This window comes from Apis mellifera, linkage group LG6 (genome assembly GCF_003254395.2).
Source record: "Apis mellifera strain DH4 linkage group LG6, Amel_HAv3.1, whole genome shotgun sequence".
NCBI classification, from domain to species: Eukaryota; Metazoa; Arthropoda; class Insecta; order Hymenoptera; family Apidae; genus Apis; species Apis mellifera.
The window spans coordinates 1,867,454-1,884,686 of record NC_037643.1 but is presented as its reverse complement, the minus strand read 5'-3'; the positions used below and the strand labels follow the sequence as shown (position 1 = coordinate 1,884,686).

General features: G+C 23.3%; 3 protein-coding genes across 6 annotated transcripts in view; 1 reads left to right on the top strand and 2 right to left on the bottom strand.

The window, feature by feature from the left end:
- LOC725799 overlaps positions 1–11,288 on the bottom strand; it is a 42,359-nt gene extending 31,071 nt beyond the window's left edge. For 3 of the 4 annotated variants that reach the window (XM_001121606.5, XM_006557495.3, XM_006557497.3), the window contains exon 1: positions 10,971–11,288. The gene's annotated coding sequence lies outside the window, so the exon portion shown is untranslated. The remainder of the gene's footprint in view (positions 1–10,970) is intronic. The other variant, XM_006557496.3, reaches the window with a different exon arrangement.
- Positions 11,289–11,711: 423 nt separating this feature from the next.
- On the top strand, positions 11,712–13,569 carry LOC411793 (EARP-interacting protein homolog). The gene is made up of 6 exons (XM_395260.7): positions 11,712–11,869; positions 12,111–12,336; positions 12,417–12,634; positions 12,698–12,879; positions 12,977–13,273; positions 13,348–13,569. The coding sequence occupies exons 1-6, from the start codon at positions 11,828–11,830 to the stop codon at positions 13,508–13,510; spliced, it is 1,128 nt and encodes a 375-aa protein (XP_395260.2). The 5' UTR covers positions 11,712–11,827; the 3' UTR covers positions 13,511–13,569.
- A 74-nt stretch (positions 13,570–13,643) lies between these two features.
- On the bottom strand, positions 13,644–14,727 carry LOC725734 (RNA-binding protein pno1). Its single transcript, XM_001121546.5, has 3 exons — positions 14,527–14,727; positions 14,306–14,395; positions 13,644–14,192 (listed from the first exon to the last, which is right to left on the bottom strand). Exons 1-3 carry the CDS (start codon positions 14,626–14,628, stop codon positions 13,665–13,667), a joined length of 720 nt encoding a protein of 239 aa, XP_001121546.2. The 5' UTR covers positions 14,629–14,727; the 3' UTR covers positions 13,644–13,664.
- Between the last annotated feature and the right edge of the window lie 2,506 nt (positions 14,728–17,233).

The following is a 17,233-nucleotide window of genomic DNA, read 5'->3' as shown; positions in this document are numbered from 1 at the left end:
TGCTATTTTCGCTAAAGTGCATAGGTGAATATATCCAATATCAATATATCTATCTATGTTTAGGGTTAATGCGAAAGAATTATGTCAATTATTTTTGCAATTTCACAGAGACATGCGATAGATCTTCCATTAAAAAATAAAATACGTATTTAAGTAAGAGTAATAGAATCGAGAGAAAAGTCGTAATTGAAAGAAAAAGATAATTTTCGAGATGTTTGAAATTTTATTTTAAAATCGTGAATTTGAATTTTAATTAAAGACAAAGACTTTGAGATAAAAATTTATACGTGAGAAATTTAGAAAAATCCAAATTCTGGTGCATTACGAAAATATGATGCCATTTATTAAAATATATAATTACTAAATTTTGGTATTGAAATATCGCAAAATATCATTGAGATTTGACACCAGTAATTATTTATAAAAAATTATCTATCTTGATGAATTTTTAATATATTCCAAAATCATTCTGAATAGTATTGTAAAAATTTTACTTGACAATTTAATTCTTCGTTAAAAACAAAAATTCTACCTACATTTTATTATAAAATCATAATTTTTTTTTAAATTTTATTTTTCGAAAATTCAATTTAGATGAAATTAAAAAACAGTCATTTAACAGTTAAATGAATTTTTATTTTTTAACATAAGTTATTTGATATTGAATAAAAATTTGTTTAATTTCTGTTTTATATTAGATGAAGTTATTTTAGGTTAATAATTTTCTAATGGAGAATGAACCTAACCTAACTTTAATTATTTTTGTTGATACTTTTTAAAAATGATTACCAACTTGATATTCGTTGTAAAATTGTATTATAACAAACATTTATAGATATTTCAGTATCCCAGTTTGACGCGTAAAAATTCATATCTATACGAAAGTTGTGTATCGAGGAAAGTTCGAGGAAACCCGATGTCCTTCGAGATCCTTGTTAGGCACTGATATCGGTGAACACGTGGTCGCTCGCAATCTCTCGGCAAACTAACACCAAGCCAGCCTAATATCTGTCTATCTATGAAACGTTAATGGCTATCATATTCTTGGCAGAGGCAAATTGTAAGTCGGTTGGATATGCACGGGGAAATTATGTTTTTCCTTGCACAACGTGTAAAGAGTACTTTGTGTACAGAGTGCCACGGTTCGGTGGACAGGCTGCTTATTACACTTGATTTCCTTTCAGGAAGACTCTATAAATAAACAAAACTCGTTGCACCTGCATATGTTAACTAACGTCACGCAGTTGAGTTTTAATCAGGATTTAGATTTGGTGTAATACATGCGAATAGTGTTACAATACGTATTTTGTATTTTAATGGAAGATCTATGTTTTATATATGCTTTATATATAGTATGAAATAGTATTGAGAATAAAAATTGTTTAGATTTGCAAGTTAAATAGAAAATAATAAAAGATCTTTTAAAAGAAACGTTAAAATTTTTCTCAGAAACATTTAAATGTCTATTTAATTATCGTATATATATATATTTTTTTTTCATAGTCATTTGTGTTATATTGAATTAATAATTTTTTAATAATAAGTGAATCGAACATAAAATGCAGAATTATTTAAATTCTTGTTATGGATAATTTAAAATCGTCATTATGAATGATTATAATATAATACAAATGTAATCAATAATTTAATAATAATATTCAACGATAATTTTAAATATACAAAAGAATATTTTATTAATATTTTTTATTAAATTCATGATAAAAACAATATTCATCAATTTCTGTTTTTTAAAAAAAGAAACAGAAAAATATTAATTTAAAAAAAATTATTTAAATTTAACTATAAAGTCGTGTATTTCATAATTTAAATTAAATAATTGATTCAATATAGATTTAATCAATATATATGTAAATATAAATTATAAACTACTGATGATTGATAGTTTTTTCTCAATTTTACTTTAAATATTTTATATATATTACATATATTAAACAGCACAACAGAAGTAAATCATGGAAAACAAAAATGAATATATAATATAAGAATTGACTCTGTAATTAAACAATTAGATGCCAAATTCGTTTAGAAAGTACACTAAAGAAATAATAGAACGAGGTAAGCACACAATACTCTTAACGAGCAACGTGCCAACTCTTTTTAGCCACGTGTACTTCCTCCCGTGAATTCTGAGACGCATTGTATTCACTCGAGTTGACCTATTTTCGCATCACCTATTGGTGAAGATACTTTTCTATTATAATCTCGTTTCGTGAAACGAGAGGGAAACCCGAAGATATTCGCATTCGTGAAACGATATGAAATAATAGGTATTCTATTGTATTAATATACAGACATTCCCTTCTGTTCAACCTTCATCGACTGTTACAATTATTGTTGACACAAAATATACATTTGTATTACATTTATAAATATATCAATATGGGATATATCATATATTGGGAATAAAAATATAATAAACAATATATTACATAATTTTTACAATTTTTTTATTACTCTTTTAATATAATTATCTTTTAGATAAGTTAAAGAATTTCTTATATAATTCTGTAATATCAAATATAATAAATAATGTAACAATAAATATATATATAATAATATCATAATTCCATAATATCAAATAATATTATATTATCATATAAGTAATGAGTAAAGAATACTCTGATAAAATCTAATCAAATTTTTATCTTTGAAAACTGTGTAATAAGATTATAAATATTTTCAAAGAAATGAAAAAAATTTTTATATCAAATTTTTATATAAATTATTATATCAATTTTACAAATCAAAATATCAATTTATTTACAAATAATGAATATCTTGAAATTCTTCTTCTATCCTTCTAATCAAAATTTCTAATGATACTTTTTGTTTCAAGAACAATAAACTCTGAGACAATGACATTGAACAACAAGAATAGATCATGATAATTAAATCTCAAACAAACAATCTTAAGCATTAATTTCCCAAAGAGAACTTTCCATGATTAGTAGCCGCGAAAAATTGGCGTTCCAATCTTGTGATCTAAAAGAAAAACAGAACAAAGCGAGTTTTTAGAATTTCTTCCCCCAATATATCGGTCACGGTGAAATAGTGAAATTCATAAATGAAAAGTTTTCCAATACGGTCGAACATACAAACATATTGATGCTGCTAGCAATGACCTTGGCGATGTAGAGAAAGAGAAAGAGAAAGAGAAAGAGAAATGACGTGTGACGTTCGACATATCGGTTTTGCTGTCACCAATTTCCGGCATTGTCGATGAGATATCGGGCATGGCAATCGTGTAAAATACAAGTTGACGGTGCCTCTCTTGATATGCGAAAGAGTTCCCTCATTGAAAATTCATCCTACGTTTTTCTTTTCCTACGCTGTCAGATTTATCTCCTATCCGAGTCCAGTCTTTCTTGATCTTTGTTGTTTGATATTGATTACCTCTTGTCCAGAGATTACGTGTTGGTTGGACGACGACATTGGTATGCAATTTAAATATTTTCGAATAAGAGTGAGAATATTTGTGAAAAGAAAATAAAATTGAAGTAAAAATAAATCTTCTTTTATATCTAACCTGAATGGTTTAATTACTTATGTATCATTAGTTCAATATAATCGTTCATTCTATTTGTTCATAAAATTTTTAATTACTAATTATTTTTTAAAATATTATATATTGGACATTCTGTTGATATATATTTTATATTTATCGTATATAGAATAAACAATAGATTTCCAATTTATTAGCATATAGTTATTGAAATATTTTAATATTCTATTATGCGCCTGTATTACATTTTTCAAAACAGATTTTATCTCATTCAAATATCATCGGATTTAGGCCTGTGAAGTGTATTAATTCGTTGTTCCATTTCAAATTTATTGATCAATTCACTAGGAGAGGTTTAAATAAAAAACGGAACGGTCGATATAAGAATGGATCTGCGTTCTCAATCTAGTTCATAACCAAGTATAATAGCAACCGGTTGCAACACTTGGAAAGCGGTACAAACGGAAATTTCTAAGACGATTCGCGTCGATTCCAGAACGCGATCAACAAAAGGAACAGAATAAATTCGAGGATTCACAATTTTGAAATGACACTTTGCATTTCTATACGCAATTATTTCTTATTCAAATAAAATATAAAACCACGAATTCCTTAAATATAAAACTCTTAAAAATCTTTTTGCCAAAGAAAACAATACATTTTTTTTCTTTCTTCTTTTTTTTTTTCCAGGATAAGAAAAGGAAATACAATTGATATTCACCGCGGATCTTTATCATTCTCTGTTCTTTTTAATGATTAAATAAGAAAATAAGAATTAAATAGATTAAATATGAATTTCTTAATGTAATAATAACAAGATTAATCTTAACGAGAAGAATAATAATCATGAAAATTTTTTTAATTGGAAAAATTGTTAAGGAGATAAATGTAAAAACATTATTTAACAATAATGAAAACAAATAATAATAAATATGAAATATTTTCGAGCATTTTTATTAAAAACTCGTTTGCTATATTTTCAAAAGATTAATATCTAATATTTAAATCTTAACAAAATCTTGAGATCTTAAAAAGTTAAGTAAATTATCTAAATCACAGAAATTTCTTACATTTTCAAATCTAATAATTATTAATTAATCATAAGTTTTCTTCAAAAGATTATCTTTTTATATTAAAAGATAAAAGAACAAAATGATAGATAAAAATTATAATAAATATACTACTTTATATCAATTTTATCATATTTCAAAATCGATAAACGAATTCGATATTTAAACACATCTAAGTAAAATTCTTTAAAAAATAATTTTTATAAATAAAATAAAACAATTTTTGAAAGAAAAAACATAATATCAAATTTATCAACTATTATTTTAGAAATAGAAACTTTAGAAATACTTTATTTATCAATTAAAAATTAAATTTTATCATTTATTATTAATATAATACTATATTATAAATTTTTCCAAATAATTGAAAATCAAATAATTGAAATCAAATCAATAATGATATCAAATTTAAAGAAACAAAATATAACTATCTTAAATTACACCATATATCTTTATACATTTATTTCTTGCATTAACCACTGAAACTTTTCCTTCATTGCACTAGAAAAGCAACTTTCAATTTTTTGTTCATTTCGATTTCGCTTTCACAAATTTGCATCGTACACGTATCCATTGGTTAGATAGCATATATATTCAAGAACAACAAAAAGAAAAAAAATGAAAATATCGAGCTTAAGAATCCTCATTTTGTTTTCGTTTGCATGTACACAGAAACTACTAAACCGAGGATCGATATCCGCCACTTTCTCAGACTGTTCAGCCATCCCGTTATTTTCATCTCTCTTTTGACATTGAATTCGCATCATACCTATACTACGAGGAATAAAAGAAGATAAAATCTGTATTACCGTCCAGGGCAGAAAGCACCACGCATATTTGAATGCAACGAGGATCAGTTCCTCGAAATAGAAATAGAAAGATACAAGAATTTCCTGTGACGCTTGACGTTTTAGATTGTTTATTGTATCGTAGGAAATTGAAACGTTACTTTTTGTAGATACATAGATGGAAATTTACGAAATTGTTAAATAGAAAACAAGAATTTTTGCACAATTTTTCTATAAAATTGTGTAAATTATTAAATAATTCATCGAAAAAAGAAAAGTTATATTTATTTTTTCCTTTATAAGATTAAAAAAGTGCGAAATTTCGTGAAAATTAATCCATTCAATAGCAAAAAAATTCAATTTCTAATTTATAACTTCACAAAGCTAAGTATTAATAATAAAAAAAAAAGTATTTATACAATACAATTGCAAAAGAAAAATATTAAATTGAAAAATAAAAATATTTTATAAAAAAGATAAAATGTTATTATTATTAATAACCAAGACGTCAAAAATAAAAAAAAAAATAAGACATTTGACATAACATTTGACATTTGATCGAAAGTTTAGGTTAGAAATAATAGGTTAGAAAGTGGAAGTAGATTTTTAGATCAAAGTGTAAAATATATTGAACATAGGAAAACAAAATACGAAAAGGCACTTATTTAAATGTAGTAAATAAGATGATAAAAATAAAAAAAGAAAACAATATACAAGAATAATTTTATAGAATTGATACGAAACAAATATACAATTCTAAAAAATTTTTAAATTAATAATTGTTTTTTGACACACATAAATAATTCTTCATAAAAAACAATTAATATGATCACTTTTCACACTATTTTATACAATATATATATAGTAAATATATAATATAATATAATGAGCACGTGAACCGATTTTATATTATTTATTTTTTTCTCACCAAATATGAATAATTCTATTTCTTTTTTACATATATACGTATGCTTTTCTAATTAAATTCATATAAAAATAATAAAATTTGACAATTTAAACAAATTTATCAAAATTTATTTAAAATTAAATTATTATTACAATTTAAATTAATTTAAGGTATAAATAATATAACGTTATAATTCTTTTTTAATACGAAAATCTATGGAAATTATTATAAAATATCATGATGATCAAGACGACTGGCTCGAGAAGGAGAGTAAAATCTTATTTTAGTTTTTTTAAACGCTTCGCGCTGTTAAAATACTGTCTCGACCTATACTAGTTTACCTAACCGTATCTCCTCTTCTCGAAGCGCTCGTGTAGGTTATAAAAGGCTGGACAGGAAAACAAGCACGGAAAATGTCACGGCCTTCCTTGTCTTCCCTTCCAGCTTTGGGTAGCGGTTCTATATATAAATATATGGGGTTAAATAATCTTTCTTTATTCAAAAATTCCAACGTTAAATCATCTTTTTATCGGCAATAATAAAAATTTCAATTTATTTTTCTTCTTACTTTTTTTTTTATTGAGATTAGTTTATTATATAAATTAACTTTTGGATTTTTTCTTCTTTTTTTACATTTTTGTTATTTTTAACTTCCTTATAATTTTTATATTTCATTATTTCATGAATAATAAAGATTTAAAATTATTCATTTACTACTTATTTTTGTTATTTCATTATTAAAATTGTACAATTCTTACATCTGAACAAATTACATCATAAAAGAAAATATTGAGCTTTCGCGAAAAAGATCGATATTTTGATACTTCAAAATTCAATTTTCAATTCAATTTCAATATCAATTCAAAATTGATAATTCTCTAACTATTATCAATGAAAATTTATATTTATTTATCACTGTTACAATTTTAATCTATTATTGATCATTTATAATTTCTATTATATGATCAATATTGGACAACTTTCTCATTATTTGATCTTATTGATCTACTATTTTATCATCACTATTATTGCATCATAATTATCAAAATTAATACCTATCAACTATAAAATGTCTCAATTTTCAATTTACATGTCTTTTTTCAATATCATCAAATATTCATCAAATATGCATCATATCAACAATTGCATTAATCATCAATCAATATAATATTTATACAATATTAATCTCGATAATAACAGTATATATAATAAAATAAATAAATCCTTTTATCAAAAATCTATCACTACTTCATTCACAAATACTTCTACTCTCATTTTTCATTTTTTTTTCATTTTATCTTTTTTCTTATATATGAATATTTGCGTTTCTCCTTATTATCGAACAAAATAAATCATTTCATTTATCCCATACCCTTTCTTTCTAAACTTAATCACAAATAAATAAATAATCATAATAATCATAAATAAGATATTTTCATTGATTTGAAGTTACATAGAAGAAAAAACTTTAGAAAAAAAGGGAAAAGATAAGAAACAAGAGGAAGAGGAAACGGCAGTTGAATGCTACCATGCTACAGCATTATATCATTCTGTTATCGTACCTTCCGAAAGATAAACGAAAAAAGAAAGATAACATAGTTTAATCAGTGAAAAAAGAAATCATTTTTTATCCGGCACGTCCATAACTAACTCATCTAAACGAAATAAAATGAGATAAAGATGGACGTGGGTGGTTCATATGCTTAGCTCGAAAGTAAATGCACTTTCTGCCGCGTTAACTGCAGTTAACCGCGTTAACTTTACCGTTTTACTGGTTCGCACGGATCGCGATAAGCCAAAGAATTTTCTGCACGCGACCACGCGACAGTATTGATTAAAACGAAACTTGAGGTGTACGGTGAGCCGTTGTTTCACCCTATCCTTGGTTTTTACCGCGCGGAAAAATAAAGACTCGATGCGTTATTCATCAAAGTTCATCCGTCTGGCAATTCAGAAATGATCATTAGATTTTTCTATGAATATATGAATACACAAATGAATTCAATTGTCAGAATTAAATTAAATTAATTGTTTTAATTTGAAAATTATATTCTTTTGGAATCAATCTCTTAGATAAATTATAATCCGAATATTAATTAAGAAGAAACGGTAAATATTTTCTTACTAGACTTTTGACGATAACTGTCAAAAATCTAAAATCTAATTTTCATCTTCATTCAACTCTTCATTTGAAATTGAAATGAGAAAATTATTCTCCTAAAAAGTTTGATATCTATTTTTTTTTCTTTTTTAATTTAAAACTTATTTAGTAAAGATTCTAGAAAATTGTTAATAAATAAATATTTCTATTCATATTTAAATTCATACTATATTGCAGAAAGAAAATAAGAAAATAAGAAAAATCAAATTTCAATTTAATTATTCAATTCATTTCGATAATTGCATTTATATCTATAAAATTGCATTTTTAAATTAATTGTCTAAATGATATTTTAGATAAGGAGTCCTTAACATTCTCGGCAGTGTTTGAAGATTATCGTTAAAAAATATCGCAGTAACAATTCATCTGAGAATGAATCGTCATAATGAGAATAAAATAAAGTGAAAAAAATGAAGAAATAAATATTTTTTTCACAATAAGAAACATGCCATTTATTCGCGCGCAGACTGCAGGATATCATCTGTTGAACAAGTGATATACATTTCCATACAAGCATATAGCATATAGTCGCCGGTACGTCTCGAGTGATCGATCTCACGTGGAAGCAGACTGCCATGTCGACATCGGCAGCAAGCTGACCGACGCCGCAGCAACGAGGTCGACCAAGAGGACGAAAACATCCCGGCTGATCAATTAACCCGAGAGGCCGAGTTGAAACGGCCTGCGGACGCTCTCGAACGAGAGAAAACTGACGGTGGCAGCCGGCGAACCAACCGAACGGTTCGTTTTTACGCACTGAAAGGCCAAACGACGTAACGCGTGACGGTGCCATTGCTCCTCTTCTTTTTCGCCTTCTTTTTCTTTTTCTTCTTCTTCTTCCTTCTCCTTTCTCTCTTTTTATATCTAACCGTATACGCGCAAGTAATGATCGATTTCAAAAATGTGAGAATTTCTTCAATGAATACACGCATTAACAATCACACAATCGATCGTGATCAAATATTCGATATTTTGAAAATTACTTGCTAAATAGCGATGAAACAGTAGAAGATTCAAAACAAAAACAGTTAGAAGATTTAAGCAAAAAATGTTTAGTCGTTACATTATTATTAGAATCAAGAAATAAAATAAACAAAAAAATATATAATTTTCTAGTTTTACCATTTGATTAATTTTAGAAATTTAACATACTTTAACTGGTATTAGTATAATTTTGCATTTATTTTAATGGAGCACATATTTTTTGATAATATATTTTTAAAATTTTCTATATTCATTAGAAATTTCAGAAAAATATAGTAATATAATATATAAATATATTATATTATAATTATTCATTATAATATCGAAACATAAGTAGCAAAATTTAACGGAACAGTATATTAAATTATTATGTTACCATTATAATATAGCGATACTATTATATATATATATATAAGTTTGTATTAATAATTCCTTATTCCGTAGTCTTTACAGATTCATTGTAAAAATTATTATTTATACATAAAAAATAACAGAAGATTATAGTTCAATTTAAAATATTGAGCAATATTTAAAAAAGATATATGTACATTGATCAGATTTAATAAACGATTATTTATTTTAAAAAAATTACAATTTTCTGTTTTGTTATTTTAATTTGTCTTAAATTTTTTAATTTAATAATTTTTATTTTTCTGATACAAAATATATAAAAAATTCGAAAACTGGTAGAAAAGATTTTTAAAAATTTTTCAACATTTCTATAATAGATACGTAGAAAAAAACTTATATTCGAAGTAATCTACTGAAAACAAAAATGTAAATAACTAAATATCTTTTAATTTAATAATATAAATAAAAAACTGACTATTCTTGTAATTAATTTGTTTATATGCAATATCATATAATTAACATATATAATGATTATAAATATATAAAAATAAATATAATAATTTTTATTTTTATTTTTATTTTATGTCAAATTTTGTTTAATTTATATCTGTTTAAATATTAAAATATTTTGCAACGTTCTTCTAAATTATAAAGTAAGTATAGATATTTGTCAATTTTTTAATTTTGCTTTGATAATTCGAAACAATTTTCATGAAAGATAAACTTTATAATATTTATTAAGAAATATCTATATTTATAATATAGTATACTTTTTATTATTTCAAATTTTAATAAAAATAAAATGATACAATGCATGAGTAAATAAAAATGATTTTAAAACTAATAAATTTCAAATTAAAAGAAAAGAAAAGAATAGCAAAAATATTAAACTATGTACTAGATTTAAAAATTTAAAAAATATTTTATATATTTTTAAAAAATATTATACAAATAATATATACATTATCAAAATATTTTTACTTTTTAATTTTATTTTTGTTAAATTTGATTATATGACATAAATGTTTTTACTTAAAATTTTTTTACTCAAAGTAAAAAAAATACATATCTACATAGTTGTTTTATAACAATAAATTGTTGATTGTTTTATAATAAACTTGAAATGGACATTGAAATTTGTAAGTTTCAATTAAAAAAAAATTTAATCAATGAAACAATTACTTACAGTTGATGTTGCCGGGTCAGCATGATTTTTTCAAAGAAATAAATACAGATACGTACATTTGTACAAAACGACAATAACGAATGTACACGTTTATACACGATCATTCAAAATTAACACTTATTTAAAGAAAATCTGTGAGATAATCAGTCTATAAATTACATCGGCACCACACTCAAATTGTATATGAGCGCGCACTTTGCAACTTTTGTATGCGAGCACAGCGAATACCGATAATCGTTTCACGTTCGTAACACCACTCCGTTTGACATAATTTATCTGGTGACCCCACGGCTGGTTACTCGTCGGCCGACGCAAAGCAACGCAGGGAGCTGTTAAGTAAGTGGTGGGGATATGCCAGGGATAACAAAAATATATAGATGTTCTAGCAATTCCTTACTTTAAAGATAAAACAACCATTGATTGGTTTACTTTTTTCTTTGCTTTACGCGATTTATGAATTTAATAAATTTTCATATATATTCAAACAAACAATTCAATTTTAATATAAAAATTTAATATTTATTTATTAATATTTGATCATAATTCTTTTTTAATAATAGAAAGACATTCTCAATAGTTTATTTTCATATAATAATAGATAATAATAATTTAATATATTTTATTTTATAAAATATTATATAAATAATATATTACAACAATATGATAATTATTTTCCTAATTATTTTTAGTGCCCTCTAGTTATTATTCCTTTTGAATGAGCAGTACATTAATGTTTTGATTTGTTGCATATCTTTATTGTCACTATTCAAGTTATATTGATAGATCATATGTTTTGATTCTAAATGTAAATAAAAATTTTTTTTCAATTTATTGTAGAATATAAACTACATTAAAAAATGGAAAATGATAGTCCTGTAATATATGGCCTTGAATTTCAAGTATGCAATACAATTTAAATATTTATATAAAATATTTTAATTATTATTATTTTACAATATATTCTTCTCAATCATAAACTTTTGTAAATAATAATTTAACATATATTATACGGAATATAAATCTTATTAATCATTCTCATATAAACTTATAAAATTTTAAATTTAAAATGTGATGAAATTAACATTTGAAATTAATATATTTTAATTATTAATTTCATTCATAATATATTTTCTTTTATAGACAAGAGCATTATCAGCTCAAACAGCAGAAACGGATATTGTTAGATTTTTAATTGGAACACAATCATTGAAATTTAGTAATAATCAAGTTCATTTAGTAGAGCTTAATGAAGAAACAGGTGGCTTAAAGACTCAAGTATTTCATCATTCTATTGGAGAAATTTGGTCGTTACAAGCTTCTCCCACAGATCCCAATGTATTTATTACTTGTTATAATACTTTAAATGGTAATTATGAAATTGTTTTTTTTTCTTTTTAATCAAAGTGATAAATAAATTAATTTAGTAAAACAAATATTTTTATTCAGATGATGGTTCTTGTCAAATGAAAGGAGCACTTTGGAAGCTGCCAGAATTAAAAGAATATACAAATAATATTGAAAATCTCAAAAATTTAGCAGAAATTGATACTACACCATATGGTACAGATCTTAAAACTATTGCTTATCATCCAATGGATTCAACAAAAGCTGTTTCAGTTGTAGACAATAAATTTATATTGTGGGATTTAGCTAATGGTCCACAGGTAAAAATAAATTTTAAAATTATTTATTAACAGGTATATTTTTTGTTATATTACTTTATTTAGGCTACTACTTCTGGTACTCTAGCTAGTAAAGGTCAGCCTCGTTTTACAAATGGAAAATGGAATCCTCATAATGGTTGTAATCAGTTTGTTACATTGAATGAAAATAATGTTCGTGGTTGGGATTTCAGAAATCCTTCTGAAGCTTCTTGGACAATTTTATCTGCGCATTCTCAAATAATTAGGTATAAAGTAAAATTTTAGTTTATTTTTTATTGATTTTCTAATTAATTATAAAACAATTATAAAATAATAAGTAATTAATATTAATATTATATTCAGAGATTTAGATTTTAACGTGAATCGTCAATATATTTTATCCACATGTGGAGATGATGGTTACATGAAATTTTGGGATATTCGATCACCTTCTGAACCAGTATTGTCTCGTATGGAACATTCACATTGGGTGTGGAGTATTCGAATTAATCGTTTTCATGATCAATTGGTTTTAACTTCAAGTAGTGATTCAAGAGTAATATTATGTAGTATTGCTTCAATATCTTCAGAATCTTTTGGACATATAGTATCCCCTGAAGATGATTGTACACAAAATGATTATAATTGCAAGAAGAACAAGTAATAATTAATAATTAAATCATATTATAAATCAAATTATTATATTATAGAAAATTAAATTATATCATTTTTAGACTTGAAGATGGAGTTGTTGGTAGATATGAAGAACATGAAGATAGTGTTTATGCAGTTGAATGGTCATCTGCAGATCCTTGGACATTTGCATCATTAAGTTATGATGGTAGATTAGTTCTTAATAAAGTTCCAAGGAAATATAAATATCAAATACTTCTTTAAGTGGTTAAGTAAAGACTAATTTATGAAATCAAATAAAAGATAATTATGTATATAAGAAATTTACATTAAATTTTATTTAAATTGTTTAATTTCTTTAAAAACTGAAAAAGTTTTTATGAATATATTAAATATATCAATTTAACTTGTGTTTATTTCATAATCGTTCTGAAATTTTACTTGCTACATTCCTTAATTGTCCATAAACTTTTGAAGGAGGACTACCCAAAATTAAATTACATATAGCTCTTCTTGCTAATTGTATGTTTTGAAAAGAACCGAGTATATGGATTTTACTATCAGCCAGTACAATTCTAGTCTTTGTTACATTTTCTATTGTAAATTTTGTTCTTCCACTTTTTCCAGCCAATCTTCCAATTGCTCTAGAAAGATGGTCACCCTTTAGAGGTTTTACATCTTGAATTTCAAATGATTCTACAAATAAATCATCTAAACGTAACAAAGCTAAGGCATCTTCTACTTCAAAACCATAAATAAATGCTTTTATAAAATCTGCTCCTTTCTGTAGATTAGCAATGTCAGGAGTTTCTGGAGCTGTTCGTAATTCTATATTTCGAGTTTTCAAATTAAATCTAATTTGTAATTGCAAATGTTCAACAATGGGTGTAAATATTTTCATCCAATTTTCTTTTAAAGGAGTATATCTATGAGCAGGTACAGATATCTGAAATTATAATTATAATACAGATATATGAATTATTAGTTTATTTTTAATAAAAATATTTAATATATATTACATCATTAAAGTTCAAATATAAATCGAATTAAATTTCTTACCTTCCTTTGTTCATTGCCTTGTACAGTTTTAGCTTTTTTTGAGGTTATATACGAATTTGTTTTTCCTTCTATACCATTAATTACTTCAACCTAAACAAAACAAAAAAATAATAATAATATAAAAAAATTAAAAAATTTAGAAAAAAAAACATAGTTATTTATCTAAAAGTCAAATCAAATAAACTAATATTTTAAAAATTTAGCATAACCTTTTTACTTACTTCCATATTATGACTTTCATTTATATGTCGCTTTTTTTTTTCTTTAGATTTAATAAATTCATTCGTTTCTAAATTATTTTTTTCTTCTTTATCTATACTCATTTTTAAGAATATAAATTTTATTTATTTACAAAATATAAATTGTATACTTAATTATATAACACTGAACGAATACTATCCCGTTTATACTATTCTTTTACATTGATATATATTTATAGTTATGTACATATATATATAATAAAATGTAAGCATAACAGTGACAAATTACGAGCCACGTGCAGCTTTCAAGCTTTGTACTATAACTCAAATATAATATATATATATATATATATATATATATATATATATATATATATATATATATGTATGATATGTATTTAAATATGAAAAAAATAAATTAATAAATATTATATAATAAAACTATTATTATCTCTATTATATCTCATAAAAATATATATACATATAAACATATATATAAGCACATGTTTATAATATCTATGAAAAATAAGATTCTTAATTTTTAATAAATAATATTGCCAAAGTTTGGCTATTCCTAGCATATATTTATATACATCATTTTTCTTTGCGATAACATATTTATATGTAAGTAAAAAATATTTTATATTAAATATTAATCAAAATATGTATTTTGAATAAACATTTGAAATATGTAAATTATTATATCATAAAAACTATAAATTATTTATATTTTAATATTTTTAATTGCAGATAAAAATTGTAATATTTGTATTTTATTAAATTATTTTGAATTTTCATATTTTTATATTCATATATTGTTTTGCATTTACGAATATAATAATAAATTTACTATCCGTATTATATATAAAAATATAAAACTATTTAATACTTATTAATAATCTTGTAAAGTAATATATAAAAAATAATATGTTAATGTTATTTGTAAAAAAATTTTGTAAGGAAATTATATATATAAAAAAATATATAAATATATAAATAATATTGAAATATCAGATTATATAGAATATAAAGAACAAATTTTTTTATACTTACTATTCAAAAATGTACATATTTTTATTAATTTATTTATAAACTATTTTTAAAAAATTGATTTTTTAATTTGATAAAAAGAGAATTTAACTTTTAAATATTTTTATTTTATTTTTATTGTAAAAAGTATTATTTATTATTTTTATAATATTTTAATAATTGTATTCTTTTGAAAATAACTTATCTCATTCACAATTATCTTTATATTTGAAATAAAATTTTATGAAATTATTAAATATATTTATATTATATTTTCACAAAACATATTTCGTTTTAAAATAAATATATTTATAAAGATTTTAATAAACAAAATCGAAATTATATATCATTTATAAACTTTGAGTAATTTATAATTAAAAATAATTGATAAATATTTAATATTATTTACATTAAATTTATAAATTTACAAAAAATAAAAATCTTTCATATTATTATGTTTCAATTATTTTTGTAATTTAAAACATTAAATAAAAAATATTTTTGAAAAAATTATATTGTATTAAAACGTTTTAATATGTTAAATATAAAATTGATGAAATAAACATAAAAATTATTATAATTTCAAAAATATGTAAAAAAATATTAATTTAAATCTTTTTATATTTATTATCCTGAAAGAAAGTATTTGCATATGTTTGCAAAATATTATTTGTTTTTTATCACAAAATAATTATTGTTAAATTATAACTAGGAAAATTGATATAACTACAGAATGTATTTTTCTATTATAAATGACCACAAAATCACTTTGATTTGACAAATATATATATATGAAATATCAAAGTAATTCATGAAACTGGGTATGATACAAAATAAGCAATTGCATCTTTTTATAACACATTTTTCATTATCCTTTAAGTTTATGGTAATAATTAATAACAAGAAAAAAACCTTTGTCAATGTGTCTACAATAATTATTAAAAGGTACAATTAGCAAATTACTATATTGTGTATCCACTTTGTGTAATAATAGGTAATAATATAATTGTAATATTTTTCTCATAATCATAGCGCGATTTTCTTCTCACGTGCTATCGTTTTCTACAAATATAATATTGTATCTAATTTTTTATTTATATATATATTTATATTTATATATCCACTTGAATTATTATCAATCATTTACTTTTACTGCTATTTATATCAAATACTAAATTAATCAAATACTAAAAATACAAATGTTTTGTATACAGCAAGTTTTAGAGTCATCAAGTTTCACCTAGGAGCTGGTGATTTTAAAACGCATATTCATATTTGTGATAGAATATTAGTGGCACTGCAAACAAAATTAAGGAGCTTGTAATGCATTCATTATACATACATACACATGAGCATAAAATTGAACATTTTAATTGGTATAATCATTATAGTCTGCATGAAAATAATGATACATTATGTGTTTATGAAGCATACTATAAACACCAATTATTTATTGAGCGTTACAAATACACCATCTTTTAAAAATGTGTTGAATATCAACAATTGTTACATATTACAATCAACTCGTGATCTTTGGTGTATTAGTATTATTTGTATTATAATACATACATACTACATATGCAATTATATGGCAGACAAACTTTAGAAGCTCCTTAATTATGTAAACATGCAAAATATTTACTTATTTTTAAAATATCTATATTTACACGCAAGAAAGCTTACTTTCTTTATAATCATA